The sequence below is a fragment of the Solanum pennellii genome, chromosome 4 (genome assembly GCF_001406875.1).
Source record: "Solanum pennellii chromosome 4, SPENNV200".
NCBI lineage: Eukaryota > Viridiplantae > Streptophyta > Magnoliopsida > Solanales > Solanaceae > Solanum > Solanum pennellii.
In genome coordinates this window covers 3,290,391-3,309,130 of record NC_028640.1, presented here as the reverse complement: position 1 = coordinate 3,309,130, position 18,740 = coordinate 3,290,391, and the positions used below count along the sequence as shown (strand labels likewise).

The following is an 18,740-nucleotide window of genomic DNA, read 5'->3' as shown; positions in this document are numbered from 1 at the left end:
CTGATAAGAGAACTAGACAACACTCAACTACATGCTAACTTTATACTCTAATCCTCAACCTTTATATCTTCGTATCTACGATCATGTTCTCGGTAAGCTGCAGATGTTACATATTCAATCTAATTATCTCACCCAAAAATCTTTTCGATCTACCTCTACCTCTTATGATACCTTACTATAGCTAACCTCCGACACTTCCTCGCTAGTGTATCCATACATCTTCTCTTCACATGTCCAAACCTTCTCAGCCTCATCTCCCTCATCCTGTCAACCACATAATTAAACCATTCTCACTTTATCCCCAATAACTTCATTTTTGATCCTATTTCTTCTAAATGCACAGATGTTCATTTTAATATCCTTATTTTTGCTACGTTCAATTTTTAGACATGTGAATTTTTTTTGACTAATCAGTATTAAGCTTTTGATGTTACATTTTAATCACACAAAACTCTTAGATGCAAATATATGCTTCATCCACCTGTTTCAATACTAAGATAACATCATCATCAGTCTCCTCCTAATTTTTTTTTATAACTAATTAAGTATGACATAAATTGATTTATTTTTCATTTGAATCAGGTCTAATCAAGTGGAAGAGGTAAAACAAAATTAGTTGAGACAATTTTTTTTTTTAAAGTCATATTACATTAAAAAAAAATTGGAAAAAATTACTTAAAGGGATACTAATAAATAACACTGATATTAGCAATACTTCTCATTTATTATCATTTATAGCAATATATAACAATACTATGATAAATGCAATACTATGTATTAAAAAGTATATCATGTATGAAATATATATGTATTATAACCGTTTTATAATACATTATATTTGTTTGGTAAGCTATTGACACATTGTATTATGTGTATTAATATGTTTTATCCAGCAATAAAACTTGTATTATATGTGTTTTATAAATTCTTCTATATTAAAACTGTATTATAAATATATTAAAAGTTACAAGTGAAAATAAAATTATTACTATATATTGTATATTTATGAAAGTTTTCCAAAAATATACTCTTTTTTTTTAAAAAAAAACCCATAAAATATAAATTTGTATATTTTAAAACAAAAATATACTAATTTTAAATAGCAAAATTGAGGGTATATTGGTCATTTTCTCCCAAAAAAATAAAAATTCAAGTCCTTCTTCAACAAGGTTAGGAAAAACCTAAAACATTAAAAGGACACAAACCGTTAAAACCTATAAAAAGTCTTTTCTCCATTGAACTGAAGCAAATCTCATACGAAAAAAATTCTACAAAAAGTTCTTTAAATTCATCTTTATTTCTGCTATTTATATGCAAAATTATTGAATTTTTCATTAAGTTGATAAATTTGTTTCATTCAATATGAAGATTGTTCGTAGAGACTTTGTTCCTGATGGTTCTGGTAGTGTAAAGGTAACTTTTTTTTTCTCTATAATTGTTCTTTAAATCTATAATTCGAGTAATTTTCGTGATTTTTTGAAACCCCAGATGAAGAAAACGTTAAAATTGATTTGGGTATTTTTTATTTTTTTTATTTTCATGTGTTATACAGATAATTCCAGAAGAAGCTGATGATTTATGGGTTGCTTATAATCTGATTGCTGAAGGTGATACTGTGTTAGCTGTTACTGTTAGGTATTGCACTTTTGCTCAATTTTATTAGTGTGAGGGCTTAGCATTGTTAGCAATTTTTTTGGGATAAATAAGTAATTTTTATTCGTGTATGTAATAAGTTTGAGATTTTGTAGAAAAACATGTTTTTACTATAAGAAGCATTTAGTTTATACTACTCCCTTACTCCGTTACAATTTGTTTGTTTGGTTTTGAATTGTCACGAGTTTTTAAAAAAAGAGAGTAAAGAACGACTTTTGAATCTCATGGTCTTTAAACTAAAGATATGTGGGATATACGAAATTGGTCTTTTATCTTGTGCTATTAAATATGATAGGTGGAAAGTCGAATAGAAGAGTTGCCAAATAAGGAAAGAGACATTATTTTTGGAACAAACTAAAAAGAAAAGTAAGATAAACAAATTGAAACAGGGGAGTATATGGTATCTCATCGGTGCTACAAGAATTACTAAAAAGCTAGCGTCTTGCCTTTTTTAAAAAGAAATTTTGATCCTGAAAGATGGAATTTTTAATGTGAATATGGATGTCACTTGCTAATTAGGTTCAAATTCTGTTCATTCGAAAGCTTGGAGCTTTTTACTTTGTTTATACCTACATAGTTGATTCTCTACACTTGTTAATTTGATGCATGTTTCTCATCCTGTTGAGTTGATTGAAAATTTATGTTTTTTGGATAACATATTAATTGCTCTCGTTCTCGTAAATGTCTAATTTCTGCATCAATTTTGTTGTTTTATTCGTTGATTAGCTAATTCTTAGAAAATGTAGTGTTCTGTGATGTGCCAAAGTAATCTATAGATAGTTATACTCTAATCAGATTTGTGCTAAATTCTAGTTAAATTTGTCTAAATTGGCCTGAGATGAGTTTATATAAACTGTGGAGTTACATGGTCAGTGAGGATTCATATATACGACTTGAACTTGCTTGGACTGAGGTGTTGTTGTTATTGTTGTTTGCTGAAATTGTGAATGACAATGTTATTAAAAGGAAAATGGATTTTGAGCATAGTGTGAGTCTCTACTGATTGCACAGGTTGATAATAGTATAGTTATATTTGTTGCTTAAAGCTTAGGTGAAGACTCTTTTTTAATGTTGAGAGCAACTTTCTTTTGCAAATTATGCTATGTGGGTCTTTGCTGATTGTTAACACGGTTTAGCTTATCACAACACAACCTACTGGAAGCTGGTTAATTTTTCCTTGTAATTTCTTGTAGGAAGGTCCTGAGGGAAGCAGCTTCTGGAGGAAGAGATGCTGAACGAGTGAAACTGAAATTGGAAATTAAAGTTGAGGTAAGGATATATTAGACATCCAGCATCATTCAGTAATGGCGTGTGGGCCTTGGTTAGAACTTTGTCTTAGCTTCCAGCATAAGGTGTTTTAAGAGAAATTGAAAGATAAAACTTTGTAATCAATTAACTATAGAGAAGAATCTATTAAGGATAGAGAGGAGACTTTTCTTTGTCTTCCTTTTCCAATGTGGTCGAGATGAAGTATTTTTGGGCAGTTTGATGAATTTTGAGGATATCAATACAACCTGTGAATGAAATATGCATGATAGATTGTCACATGACAATGCTCCATTTCCAACGAATCTCAATAAATGCGACGTTGATAATTTTGTTACCATAGTAACAATGACAATTGTAATGTGACCGGAAAGTAGGAAATAGATAGTGCTCTTTCTAGGGTTGAGTATATTCCATGCCAATGTGGTGTAATATAATTAATTTGGTGTTTTAGAATGTGGAGTATGACAAAGAAGGTTCTGCCTTGCGTATTCGTGGGAAGAATATTCTGGAGAATGAACATGTAAAGGTGCGTATTCTTCAACTTAGTCCTTTTGATAAATTCCTAACATTGATGCTGCAACAAAAATCTCTAATTATTTAATTACAGATAGGGGCCTTTCACACTCTGGAAATTGAGCAACACAGACCTTTTGTGCTAAGAAAGGTACAGTGCTGTGTTTTGATTCTTTTGCAACTATCACTCTGTTTTCTTTTAAAAATTTTGAGGTTTATATTTGAACTTCAAAAGCCATCAAGCTGGTGATATGTGTTCTTTAGGATTGCAGCTCTAACCTATGTTTCTCAGACTCTTAAAAAATGTCAACGGGTGCATGTCGGATTCTCCAAAAATAGTGTGTTTTGGAGTATCCGAGACGGGGGCGGCATTGTAAGTGAAGAGTCCGCAACTTAGGCTTTACAAGTAAAAAGATCTGTAAAGTTATTCATGTAATTTACATTATTATTATAAAATCACCAGAAAAAGAAGAAGAAGAGAACTAATTACCTTACTTTTCTTTAATAACCTTGGTATCCGGGCCAGTTTGTGCACACTTCGACCACTTCCACCAACACAGCTACCGCCTACCGGGTAACTCTTTCCATCAAGGTTTTGACAAATAAGAAGAAATTGTCTAGTGTTTTTCGCCTCTGGTTGGATTTGAACCTAAGATCTTATGACTCTTAACTCACTTCATTGGCCGCTAGACCATACCCCTTGGGTGTGTTACTTGCAACTAAATTTAATTTGTCCCGCTAAATTTCATTTGTCCCGCCGCTGACACCCCTTCGAGGCATGTCGTGTTCCTGTCCTTTGACGTAGTTCACACCCTGCACAAAAGGTGTACATACGATACCTCCTTGCTGTCTCTAGATGGAACAACCCTTCTACATTAATGATGATTCCACACTGGTTATCGTCATGACCAATTCCATGCCAAATAAGCCAAGAAATAGCTAAACATTTTCAGCACACACCAACAAAGGAAACCCGAAGTATATTGTCATTGATTTCTCATAGACAAGTGTACAATGGTTTGAAAACTATCCGAAGGCATTATTGCTTATTAAGCTATTATTAACTCCTATACTATACATTATATGGACTTTGGTGAGAATAACAAATACCCAATGTACTGAGGGGGCTAGTTTCCTTTCTCAGCTTGTTTCTTTGTAGTTTGAAGGATCTATGCCCCCTAGTTTGTCCAAGAAAGGTAGGGCTGAGGCATGATAAGATAAGTGACGGTTTGTGTAGCCTAGGTAATATATACTTAAGTGATGCAACAATGTAAGTTCAGGTAGGGGAAATCTTCTCGTATACATAGGAGTACATGGAATTTGATAAGATTTCCTGATTTTTTTCTGCATTATGCAAAGTTGCTGCATAGATTAAGTATAACTAAATAAGTGTCTTTTTATAATTAGAGGCTAATGAGTCATAGAAGATGAATTAGGAGATAATCATTTGTAGTTGTAACTAGAGGTTTCTATAGGAAATTGAGGAGTATTCCCATCGAAATATAAATGCCTATAAATGTCTGGGCTAAGAATTACATGTGAACTTGAAATTATATTGACCCCTGGTACAGGCCGAATGAAATTTTCCATAATTTCTTTTACTGCTAGATTTATTACTTAAAGGGTATACACTTATCAAAATAAGATTTCTTAGAAGGTATGCGTGCTTATATTTAAAACTTTTGTTTATGTATAATCCTATCAATGCATGTACATTAATTATTTTGAATTTCTTTGTTTAGTAGTTACTCAAAGTAATCGTTCTTTTCCTGTGTCATCTTCCTTATTATTTTTGTATATTCTATTTGTTTAGCAAATTTATGAGCATCTTGTTTGTTTCAATCCTAGTCTTACCTGAACAGAGTTGATCTATACGAAAGCTTACACACATATTAGTTCTGACTTGCATTATCTAATTTAGGTGGTCTGGGACTCACTGGCACGGGAGGTTCTTCGTCAAGCTTCTGGTATTTTTCACAGTACACTTTAACAAAGTAATATTTTTATTTGTTCAAGTGTTGCCATTAACATTATCTGCAATATTAGGCATTTTACTTCACAGTCTGACTTTTCATCCATAACTTATCAAGTTTTATAACATTTAGATGCTTCTTTTTATTACATTGACATGATTGTGAAACCGCTTTATAGGTGCATTATTCTTAGATAGATGTTTGAGTCTAGGTGTATTTTAGCCCTTATGTTGCAGAGGTTTTCTTCTTTACTCGTACACTTGCAGTGAGAACATGAATTATTCGCTGCAATTACATGTGTGTTGCAGAGTGCTTTTGAACTGATGAGAAGTTTCCTATATAATTATTGATATTCAGCTATATTGATTCCAACGTGGATATGTGTTTGTACTGCTCTAAGATTCACCGTTTCAATATGCTGAATACGGTTTTCCATTTTGATGATTCAGATCCATCTGCAAGTGCTGATCTGGCTGTGGTTCTGATGCAAGAAGGATTGGCGCACATTCTTCTTATTGGTAAAAGGTAAGCTTGACAATCTCATATTCCTATGAATACAAGTTTTAAACAGATCTTGAGCATCTCCTTTTCTTGTATTTAAAGAAGATGCAATAGTTTAAAGGTCGAATGATTATGTCAGAATTTCTATATGTTGAGGCTGAGTTAACTGTTAACTAGATTGTACGGCATAATTTAACCTTATGTACTTGTTACTGTTGTCTGAACAGTGTGACTATCACCCGTTCTCGTATAGAGACTTCTATACCGCGCAAGCATGGACCAGCTATTGCAGGTTATGATAAGGTAAGTCTCTTTTTGTTTCAGCTTTTGTATAGTTTAATTATTTTGAACATGACGTCAAGTGAAATTGTGTTCTTAATTTTGATTTGCAGGCGTTAAATAAATTCTTTGACAATGTTCTACAGGTAGACTTTTGCCAACTTTCTTGATGTTGCTTGATGTCCATAAGCAATATATTATAGGCTCTTATTTCTGTTGCAGGCCTTTGTCAAGCACGTTGATTTCAAAGTAGTTCGCTGTGCTCTGATTGCAAGTCCAGGATTCACCAAGGTATTTTTTTGTTTCTTCTTTGTATAGTTACACTTCTTAGCTAGTCTTACTTTTATGCTATATTACAAGTGGAAGAGCAAGCATATCGAATTATATCTGTACTACACACATGTTAATTCAGTTGCGATATTCAACCTTTCTTGGGTTGAATGTGCAGGATCAGTTTCATCGTCACCTATTGTTGGAAGCTGAAAGGAAGCAGCTAAGACCTATAATAGAAAATAAGTCACGCATACTTCTTGTCCATACAACCTCGGGATACAAGTATGCTCTTTTTCTCTTTCTCTCTTTGCCCCTCATCCCCTTATCTGACATCTCAAAATGATACTTTGTCAACACATTTATGTGCAAATCATAGGATGTTAGACGCGTGTGCAAGTCTAGAACTGACTAATATGTTGCAATTACATTTTTGTGTACATGATTATCTCGTCAGTTCTGCTATTTTTGTACAAATCACCTTCATGATTTGTGTTCAAGCCCAAGAGTTTTTTTTCTTTTGGTTTACAGACATAGTTTGAAAGAGGTTATGGATGCCCCAAATGTAATGAATATGATAAAAGATACAAAAGCTGCCAAAGAGGTACCTTATGACCCCTGCCCAACTTAATATGATCTTTAATCTAATCTTTATTCTTGTGTTTGTTCAAGTCTTTTTTCGTACTCTTTGGGAATAACAGTTTTCTTTCTCTTCCAATCTTAATCAGGTTCAAGCCCTAAAGGATTTTTTCAACATGCTTTCAAATGTTAGGTTCTATCTTGGTCACAATGTTCTATTTATATTTTTCTTAATAACTTTGGATGTTTCAGATTTTTATCTATCATATGCTAAGAGTACACGCAGATTGTATGGCTTTGAATTTATTTGTGTGCTTTTTGGTGTTTATATGTTATCTTGGGTTCTGTAGAAGGCCTGAGATTTTCAAATAAAAGTCGAGGTGTTTCCTATGCATGCCGGATATCCCTGTTTAAGGAGATCAAGGTGGACTAATCTGAAATATTTCATGATTAAGAACCGACACGTTGTGTTGTGATGGGCAGCTGGTGATATTGTTACCTCTATGTGTGCCTTTTTTTCAGGCCTTTCTACCAATTGAATGCCGAAAATTCATTTGCAACCTAACTTTGTTTAATTTGTTTCCAGCAAGAATCCGTCATAATTCTCAGATATCCAATCATCAGCAACTTTGAACTTCTATTAAATTTTAGGGCATTTCAGTTGTGTACTTTGATCACTGATTTTGTGTGCAATTTTACTGGAGTAGTAAGAGGATTATCTGTCTGCAATGCTTTGGCCATATTGATATGAGAGAATTTATCATCTGATGTGCCCTCTCCTTTACTTTTTGCAGACAGAAATACAACAAGGAAGTCTTAATTAAAAATATTTGTGTTTGATATCCTGGTTTTAAGAATATTTAGGTCTAAAAACTCGAGTTACATTACATAATGTAGGGATGTTAGATATAGAGGTCTTTTGCAAGAGTGAGGGCCTGTTTGAACCCCCCTGCCCCGCATATTTCATGAATTATGATATTAATTGGATATTTATGATGCCGCTTTTCATGCTTTCCAGAGTAACTAAGAAGGATAGCACTTTTATTTAAATGCTTTTTTCCCTCTCTTTTTAGAACTTCTCGCAATAAATGTATGTCATGTCCTTTTCTCCGAATCTCTTAACATTTATATTAATGAGTTTTACCATGCATGAAGTTTACTTCCTGTTGTCAACAAATAGATCCCTGTAGTGTGTTCCTTTCCCGAAACTTGTGAAAATTGAAGTTACTTTATTGGGACTTTTCTAGGATCCTGATCGTGCATGCTATGGACCAAAGCATGTTGAAGTTGCTCATGAGCGACTGGCTATTCAGACACTTCTCATTACCGACGAGCTCTTTAGGTGAGTATCTTATGGTCCCAGGTTAATGGGCTCTACGAGCAATAAACTTGAACTGTATATAGCTTGATAACAAATTTGCAACTCGTGGCATATTTCTAGTTCATAAGTATCTCTTTTTACGTGCTTAGCTTTTAAAATTGACATCTTTAGTTCATAGGATAATATGTAAGCATGTATAATTTTTTATCTTCAAATCTCAATCAATTATGTATGGATCATCTCACTCGTTCTGTGTATATATAGTTGGTTGATATCGTACATGAGAAATATCGAACTTCTTTTGATCTGTTGACAGGAGTTCTGATGTAGAAACGAGGAAAAAGTATGCTAATCTGGTCGATTCAGTCAAGGATTCAGGTGGTACTGCTCTCATTTTCTCGTCAATGCATGTTTCCGGAGAACGTGAGTATATACAATTCCTGTTAATTTCTTTTTCCTCCCAGCATTTTCATCTCTGCCTTTCCCTGTCGCCCCCTAGTAATGCTTTGAATCTTATTTCCCTTCCGTGCACACGTTCATTGTCACATAGTCGCTTCAAATCCTTTTTCCTTCCTACGAACACACGTTCTTTACTGCATATTTGTCAAGGCTGATTAAAACAACTTTTGGTTTTCGTCACAGAATTGAATCAGCTAACCGGCATTGCTGCAATCCTTCGTTTTCCTTTGCCGGAGCTGGAAGACATTGAGATGTGATGGATGAAATGATCGTTCATCAGTAATGAATGTTATCTGCACTGTTAAAAATGTGACTATTCACTATAAAATGAAGTGAATACACAGAAATTGTAATGTTTTTTCTAGCAGTGGAAGTAACATCATCGACTGATGTTGCGTATCGCGTTTTGTATATTCGTATTTTTTTTCTTTTTTACTAATTGAAATGTAATATATCGTCGATTATCGAGGTGTACTATATCAGTGTAACGATATTTTTTTATCGAATATGTTGTCTTTTAGATAAAGTTTTCTGGTTGTTCATAGTTTCTCAGCTTTTATGTACTCTTTTTTCTGCTTATTATATGCTTAGTTTGGTACCTATTATGTTTGTGTTTTGTTTGTCAAATCATCAAACCTGTATATATTAGGTTTTTGACTAATTCAAATTCGTATAGTGTAAGATTAAAAACGGAAACGCTTTTAACTATTTTAGGTTTGACTAATTCATATTTGCATAGGGTAGACTAATTCAGATTTGCATCGTGTAGGATTCACGAGAACGGAAGTGCTCTTAACTATTATAGGTTTGACTAAATTCATATTTGCATAGGGTTGACTAATTCAGATTTGCATCGTGTAGGATCCATGAGAACGGAAAAGCTCTTAATCATTTTAATTATTTTTTTCTTATATATAAGCATGTTGATTTTTTAAAGGGAAAAAAGACAAATATACTCTCGAACTATCGTAAATGGTATGCAGATACCTTTCGTCATATTTTAGTGACATTAGTGCCGTTGTCATTCATAAACTAGAGCATATATATCATTTTGTACTAACGGATATACACGTGTCATAATCTTATCCACCGAATCGACATCGGATCGATGGAAAGATTGCGCCACGTGTCCCTATTTAGTCTTCCGCTAGAGTAAAGGGCATATATGCTCTAGTTATTGATGGCAAGGGCACCAATGTACCAAAAGTATGGCAAAGGATATCTGCATACCATTTACGATAATTTGGTTTCCCTTTTTATATAAGAGTTTGCACTTTGCATAATTATTTTATTTTATTTTTTATAGGAGCACCAAAAAACATGACAAGAATAAATAATTACTTGCCGTCTTAGTAAACCAACTTCTCTACGTTATTATTTATGAAAATAGGTTGGAAAATCATGTATCACTAATACAATTAATAGCGGAGTTAAAATTTTCATTAATAAGAATAAATACAAAAATAAAAATATATAATTTTAATCATGTAATTTTCATATGGGAAAAAGGATAAACATATTCCTGAACTATCGTAAATGACATGAGGATACCCTCCGTCATACATTAGGGATATTAGAATTAGAGCATAGATACCCTTAATATTAACGGACATACACCTGTTATAATCTTATCCACCAATTCGACATCAGATCAGATTGTGCTACGTTTCTCTATTTAGTCTCCCGTTAGAGTGAAGAGCATATACGCTCTAGTTTTTGAATGACAGGGACACAAATGTCCCTAAAGTATGACGGAGAGATATTTGCATACTATTAACGATAGTTCGAATTTATATTTATCCTTTTTCTCTTTTCAAGTAGTGAAGGTTTTCACTAATGGTGATATTATTTAATTATGATACATATTTTTTTATTTCTTTTTTGCTTTTTTATAGTTTAAAATTATTTTGTTTATTAAATACTCATAAATTGCATTTTGTGTATTGATTTTCTGCGTATTTGCCGGCAACAATTGTGGATTTTGCATAGGCCCACACTATACTATTTTTTTTCAATTATTTAATTTCAACTATAATGAAACAAATAGGAAAAAATAGCATTAATAAAGTTAAACATTGATGGTAGATAAATAGCATTAGTAACATTCGTAGTGAAGTTTACTAAGTGGGGTCTGTCGATAAAGTATATGTAGATTTTATCACTATCTCATAAAAATAGAAAAGTTATTCCCGAAAGATTCTCGGTTGAATTGCACCAAACCCAAGTAAAAAAAGAAAATAGTAAAAAAGCATAACGGTTAATATGAAAAGCAACATTATAGCCTACAAGACCGAAACAATACTGACAACAAAATAATTTGATAATTAAAACACAATACGTAATATATATATTTGCCGATAGATAACAAAAGCGAGGCGAAACAACATTTGAACCCTACTAACCTTTCTACCTAATACACGATCTCCACTCCTTTCTATCTAGAGTCACGTCCTCGGTAATATGAAATTGTGTCATGTTCTTTTCAGCATGTGAGTGCTTGACTGACAACACTCTCGTCCAGCAATAAGGAGTCCAATCAATCACTCTGTAAAACTTATCTTTAAATTTAAATAAAATAATATATTTTTATCATATAAAACTCTAGAGACAAGCATCCATTTTATTTATGTCATATTACGATACGATATGTGATAAATAAATATAAGAGTAGAATTAAAGTAAATATTGGCCAAACCCACCAAAGTTGACACAAATAATCCTATGAAAAAAAAACTTAGGCCTTTTGGAATATCCAACCAAAACGCATTTTTCTTGTGGGTCTCTTCTAATTTATAATTATATGGCAACTAACCATATTTATGGAAAAACTTGCAATAAATATATACGATATTCGTTTTATTTTATGTAACACTTAATTTTTAGAGTTTGAAATTTAAATGAATCTACATTTTATAGTAATTTTTATTTAAATCTTTCAAATTTTTTGAACTATCAACTATTGTGACTTATATTACTTTTTACTTAATTTATAACTATATAAATTTCATTTCTTCAAACAAATATGAAGATTAGTCGGTCAAACTTAAAACTATTTGACTCTCGAAAAATAAAAAAGTATCGTATAAATTGAGACAAAGAGAGTCCTTCAATCTTAATCAGATTTCAGGTTCGAATTCTTGAGTATGGATTCATCTTATTTTAGGGAGCGGTTTACATCTAATGAGTGACTTTTCGAGACGAATTCGAATGTAATTGGACTCCAATATAGATACCAGACATAAAATATAAAAAACCCATATATATATATATATATATTTTTAATTATTAATTAAATAACATAAACCCTTACAGACCAATTTTCATTTGTTATGCTGAGAAACTTCTTTTCTTACGTTGGTCACTAAGCTGTTCTTTGACTTTCTCAAATGTAATAACAAAAATTTCTGAATATTTATCCAAAGATCAAAACTTTTTATCATTCTTGGGATTATTTGGCTTTTGCTTTGTCTTTTTTCTTGATTAATTTATCTACTTGGATTGCTTATTCAATTTCTTATCAATGGTTGCATAGTTATTTTGCTAATTACATGAACTTGTATTCTTTCTTACTTAGGTTTTTGGGTTCTTCTTGTTTCTTGATTTGCTATTCTTGAAGTGGAACAAGTTCTTGATTTTACTACTTTTTTGACTAGTGTTGTGTTTGATAGAAGAGGGTTTGACTTTTTCTTGATTATTTGATTGAAATTATCAAGATCTTGTTGATTTTGAGTGGCCATTGTAGAGCTATGTTTGTAATTATATAAGATATTGAACCATTGGGGAAGTGAAAGATTGGATTTTGAGATTAGTGTCAAATGGGGAACACTTGTGTTGGACCAAGTTTTTCTAGAAATAGGTTCTTGCAGTCTGTTTCAGCTGCAATGTGGCCGGCTCGGGTACCGGATGACTCTGGTTCCACCACTAATGGTGGAAGTAGTAGGGGTGGAACAGTAGAATCTGGGAAAGACCCTGATTTGGTAGTTCAAAATAGGGCACCTGAACAGATGACAATGCCTAAGTCTGAACAGAAGGAAGTGGAACCGGTGAAGAAGGAAGAGGAACCGGTAAAGCCTAAGAAGGCGGTAGAGATGAAGAGGGTAGGTAGTGCAGGACTTAAGACTGATTCTGTGTTACAGAAGAAAACAGGCAACTTAAAGGAGTTTTTCAGTATAGGGAAGAAATTAGGACAAGGACAATTTGGGACTACATTTAAATGTGTCGAAAAAGGGACAGGGAAAGAGTATGCTTGTAAATCGATTGCTAAGAGGAAGTTGTTGTCAGATGATGATGTTGAAGATGTTAGAAGGGAAATTCAGATAATGCATCACTTAGCAGGGCATCCGAATGTTATATCGATAAAAGGGGCTTATGAGGATGCGGTAGCTGTTCATGTAGTTATGGAACGGTGTGCTGGAGGTGAGCTTTTCGATAGGATTATTCAGCGGGGGCATTATACAGAAAGAAAAGCAGCTGAGCTCACAAGGACTATTTTTGGAGTTGTTGAAGCTTGTCATTCGCTGAGCGTCATGCATCGTGATCTTAAGCCTGAAAATTTCCTTTTTGTTGATCAGAAGGAGGATTCACTTCTCAAAACTATTGATTTTGGATTGTCAGTTTTCTTCAAACCAGGTACTTAATTTGATTAGTTTGTAGTTACTTTGTGGAAGCTGCTTTAAGATACCGTCTTAATTAATGAGCATCAATGAGAATTGACGTGTGCTATTCATGAATTTTATGAGTTAGTTCTTGGTATTCATGATGCAGATTCTATTGGACTTTGTCCAGGACTGTATCTTGATTTAGATGCACTTTGATTTAATCCAGTGGCATTCATATTGTATTGAACTCTCATGATAAAACTTTAAAAGGGGAGCCTTGGCGTAATTGGTAAAGTTGTTGCTATGTGACTGGGAGGTCACGTCTTCGAGCTGCGGAAATAGCCTCTTGCAGAAATGCAGGGCAAGGTTGCGTACAATAGACCCTTCTAGTCTGTCTCTTCCCTGGACTACGTGCATAGCAAGAGCTTAGTGCACCGAGCTGCCATCTTTTTTTTTTCTCTTGATAGACCTCGTCTGATGCAATTCGAAGCTCTTTCTCCTCTATGCTTTGTTGTTCATTAGTTGTAATGTATAATTTTCTGAAACAGACTATTTATGGATGTATCCTTTGCAGGTGAGAGATTTACTGATGTTGTTGGTAGTCCTTATTATGTTGCACCGGAAGTTCTCAAAAAGCGGTATGGTCCTGAAGCTGATGTTTGGAGTGCTGGTGTGATTGTTTACATCTTGTTAAGTGGAGTGCCTCCTTTCTGGGCTGGTGAGATTTGAGGATACTTGTTTTCTTTACTTTTTTTGTGCAATTCTCTCTGTTCAATTCTCCAAAATTATCTCGGAGATCATCAAAGCCTACCATATTAATGGGATCTCTGGTAATAGGCCCAAGACCCGGAAGACAAGCGAGAATGCCGAGGTCTTGTCAAAATATCCTAGAGGAAAATTTCGGGCTGTGTTAATTTTGCTGAAAAAGATGATATGATATTCTCAAAGCTTGGGGGAACTCCTAGTTTGAATACTCCATTTCCCGGGACCTCGAATCATGGGGCTAGCGCTACCATAATCATATTACCATTTAATTGATACTTGATAGGATCCTGTCACAAGATTCCTTTCATGAATAGTAATATTTCAACTTGGTGTGATATTGTCCATTTTGAGCCAAACCTGATTGATTTTTCCCGAAAAAGCTCACCCCATTAAGAATTTACCTACACCTTATATGTAGTTCCCAACATTTTTCACCTTCCAATGAGGGACTATGATCGCACACCCAACAATTTCCCCTTTGAACTAAGTTTCACACGGTCGATCACCACAATCCGAGATCACCCCTTTAATTAAGTACCAGAATACCATTACCACGATCCACAAGTCAATTTTCAAGTTTCACTGTGTTGCATGTGCCATCCCACATGACCGAGCGATTATGGCCACGGGAGCCCAAAGCTAACTTCTTCTTGTGATCAGCTGAGATTTCCGTAGTTCTTGCTACCTTTGTGTCAACTGCTGCTGCTGACCCTTAAGGCGTCGAGGGCAATCACCAGAAAATTGGGAACTTCCTTTATATGCATACACTTTATATATAAAGAATAACTGCATATTCAAAATCAGATCTATTTCCATAAACTAAACCAGTTTTGTCAGCAAGGGAAAGAAAGTGAAAAATGTTTATTGGAAACCAAATGTAGCTCTGCCAATGATGTCTTATCTTTTCGTATGATTTCTCTTTACTAATATATAATATTATACAGAAAATGAGCAAGGGATATTTGAACAAGTCCTGCATGGTGATCTCGATTTCTCGTCAGATCCATGGCCTAGTATTTCAGAAGATGCAAAAGACTTAGTTAGGGGAATGCTTGTTCGGGATCCCAAAAAACGTTTGACTGCTCATGAAGTCTTGTGTAAGTATTCTCAACAGTTTGTCTCATCTGATATTTGAGTTTAACAAGTCTACCTGTTTAAATGATGGTGGGTTAAATTTTAGTGGGAAATGGTTTTACATTTCTACATTGGTAATTCACTAGTAATAGTAAGTAGTAGCGAGAACAGGAAAGGTATTCATATGCTAACAATAAAGCTTCTTATAGGCTGTGAGTGAGGCTGGCTATATGAATACTATTCCCTCCATTTCAATTTGTTTGTTTACTTTCCTTTTCAGTCCCTCTGAAAAAGAATGTTTCGTTCCTTTTATAGCAACTCTTCAATTCTAACTTTCAACATGACATGTTCAAGACCACAAGGTTCAAAAGTCTTCTCTACTTCCTTAAACTTTGTGCCAAGTCAAAGCAGACAAATTAATTGAAACAAAGGGAGTGCATCATTGTGCTCTAATTTCGCTTGTTTCGTTCCAATACTGAATACTCAATAATCTCCTACTATTATATATTCTATTTCATAATTGATCATGTAATAGTGCTAATGTAATGGAGAAAGTTAAACTCTGCCCTTGTGGTTAATATTTTGTATTGCTAGAATCCTATGAAATTAATTTAATCCCCTTCCTATTGCAAAAATTTCCCTCAAGATGAAGAATTTGGATAAAAGTTAATGAGTGATTTTGATACCTCCGCAGGCCATCGCTGGGTTCAAGTTGATGGTGTGGCTCCAGATAAACCTTTGGATTCTGCAGTTCTAAGTCGAATGAAACAGTTTTCTGCAATGAACAAGCTCAAGAAGATGGCTTTGAGGGTGAGTCTATACATTCATAAACACGTCCAAGAGTCATACAAACTGTGGATTGAAACTAGTCTGCTAAATATTGTGAATTACACGTCTCTTGCAGGTCATTGCTGAAAGCCTGTCTGAAGAAGAAATTGCCGGTCTGAAAGAAATGTTCAAGATGATTGATACAGACAATAGTGGTCAAATAACTTTTGAGGAGCTCAAAGTTGGTTTAAAAAGAGTTGGCGCTAATCTCAAGGAATCCGAGATCTATGATCTTATGCAAGCAGTAAGTAATCTTATGTCAAGTGGACCTTGGTAGATAGATATTTCAGTTCATGTCAAGCTAAGAACCTTCATGGGTAGAATCATCTAAATAAGCTAATTAATATCCCGTTTTCAGTAAGATTTTGATCTCGCAATAAGAATGAAGAAACATGATTTATGTGTTTGAGGGACAAAAAAAATGGGAGGAAGTATTTAAGATCCTTCATTATTAGTTTCGTAAGTTCCTCAAAATGTTCCTCACGAAAGATCATTGCTAATTACTCAATGCCATTTGTATCGTGTGAAGAAATGTGTACACCGGAGAAAAATAACAACAATGTATGCCTATGTCATAGTAACGATGAAAATAATTAGTTAATTACTTACGCAACCTCTTCTTTACCTAAAGGAAGTAACAAAATGAACAACTGAATGTATTTCTTATGTTTTTGCTAAGACGAATTGTAAAAATATGGTATCCAATACTTCCTTAATGCTAGTGAAATATATATTGTTACCATTTTAAACGGAAGAACCACATAGAAACTTAAAAGTTCCCTTGTTTCTTACTTGTATTTTTTGGTCTAAGGAAATTATTTGTGTATATGCAGTAGTTGGATAGATTGTTGAGAATTACAATAACAACAACTAGCCTCAATTAGTAAATTTCGCCTGACGGGTATATTTGGGAGTTCGATTGCTAAAAGGTGAAGGGGATTGTATGAAAGCTAATATTAGTCAATTGGAAATAAAAATTGTGCTCGTCAGCTTACATTTGATCTAGTCAATGTGGGCAAGAAGCAAGACGGAACGATTTGGCCTTTGAATATCCTCTTTTCTCTATGTTGGTTTCTAATTGTATAAACCTAAATCTTAAGATTCATTTAGCGTCATGACATTCTTACATCTCATGCTTAACCAATTTGATAGTGACCTCATGTAACTCCTCGTTTTGTCCGAAATTGCAGGCAGATGTTGATAACAGCGGCACAATTGACTATGGGGAATTTATAGCTGCAACATTACATTTCAACAAAATTGAAAGAGAAGATCATCTATTTGCTGCTTTCTCTTACTTTGATAAAGATGGAAGTGGCTACATCACCGCAGACGAGCTTCAACAAGCTTGTGAGGAATTTGGCATCGGTGACGTCCACCTGGAAGATATGATCAGAGATGCTGATCAGGACAATGTAAGTTCTACTCTTGCTCTCCTTGATTTTAATATGAAACGTCATACATGATTTGCCAGTTTTTCTTACGAGATTTTAGTATGCTCTTTAATCGTTGGCATTTGTCAATGACTTTATTGAAATCATACTTAAGTTTGAAGGATATGCAGTAATGACTTCTTTGTATGATGTTACCATAAAATGATGATGCTTATACGAGCAAAGACGAGCTTCTTTAGTGTGTGATTTTCATTCATGGTAAAATTTTGAGGTTTTCGTTTAAAAAAAAATTCAGGATGGACGCATTGATTACAATGAGTTTGTCGCGATGATGCAAAAGGGACATCCGGCTAGTGGTGGTGGCAAGAAAGGTCTAGAACACAGTTTCAGCACCGGATTTAGAGACGTTCTAAAACTTTAGAGAGCCTTTGCCTTTGCCTTTCATCCCCCTCCTTTAGTTTTGTTGTATAGTAGAAACTAGTGCTTGTCAAAGCAACAACTTTGCTATTTCAATGCACATCAGTAACATTTCTCCCAGTTTCTGCAAAAAAATTTCAACATTTGCTTCTGCAATACTAGTGTTTATTGATAACTGTCAATATGTTGCATAGCACCTATAGAATGTTGAAGTATAATATGTATCGATGAGCTAGTACAACTCGATTCTTCTCTCTAAGTTGCTTATTTTAGATCGCGATTCATTGTATATTTGTGATCAAGAGTAGTAACACTGAGCTACTACAGGTGTGTATTTGATCTGTTATATTTTAAACCACTGGTATTTACTTTTCTTAAATTTCGTGCCAAGTCAAAACCAGACAAATATATTGAAACGGGGATAGTAGTAAATATATGGTGTGTAGTGAACCATACAGTATGTGTCTAAAATTACAAGTTTCAAATCCAATAAAACAGTGGAGGAGCAATCAATGTGCAATGAGTGAAGTTCCCATGCCTCAATATTCCAACTCCTCAATATAATCATTTTCTTTAGGAGTTAGGGCGGATCTAGAAGGTCAGTTATAGATTTTACGTGAAGTAAATAATTTTTACTCAAATTTATAATTAGAAAATTCATTAATTATTTAAAAATAACTTAATTTCGAATCAAATAATTATTGATGTACTTTTAAATTCTGAATTCGTCTCGAAAGAGAGAAGAGGCAAATGATATTAGCATGTTGTGTGTCTAGCAAGCTCTACTACATTTATTGAATAAGAACAATCAAATAGGGCCATTATAATGTCCCATGTGCTATTGACT

At 33.9% G+C, this 18,740-nt stretch overlaps 2 protein-coding genes across 2 annotated transcripts; both read left to right on the top strand.

The window, feature by feature from the left end:
* Window positions 1-1,178: 1,178 nt before the first annotated feature.
* LOC107015915 (protein PELOTA 1) lies at window positions 1,179-9,357 on the top strand. Its single transcript, XM_015216352.2, has 16 exons — window positions 1,179-1,413; window positions 1,553-1,635; window positions 2,847-2,922; window positions 3,374-3,448; window positions 3,530-3,586; window positions 5,357-5,402; window positions 5,858-5,933; window positions 6,137-6,212; window positions 6,302-6,334; window positions 6,411-6,479; window positions 6,637-6,743; window positions 6,990-7,062; window positions 7,187-7,225; window positions 8,285-8,379; window positions 8,675-8,781; window positions 9,001-9,357. The coding sequence occupies exons 1-16, from the start codon at window positions 1,363-1,365 to the stop codon at window positions 9,072-9,074; spliced, it is 1,137 nt and encodes a 378-aa protein (XP_015071838.1). The 5' UTR covers window positions 1,179-1,362; the 3' UTR covers window positions 9,075-9,357.
* A 2,779-nt stretch (window positions 9,358-12,136) lies between these two features.
* LOC107018307 (calcium-dependent protein kinase 1-like) lies at window positions 12,137-18,170 on the top strand. Its single transcript, XM_015218763.2, has 7 exons — window positions 12,137-13,446; window positions 13,990-14,133; window positions 15,125-15,277; window positions 15,949-16,064; window positions 16,159-16,326; window positions 17,273-17,497; window positions 17,772-18,170. Exons 1-7 carry the CDS (start codon window positions 12,633-12,635, stop codon window positions 17,895-17,897), a joined length of 1,746 nt encoding a protein of 581 aa, XP_015074249.1. The 5' UTR covers window positions 12,137-12,632; the 3' UTR covers window positions 17,898-18,170.
* Window positions 18,171-18,740: the final 570 nt, after the last annotated feature.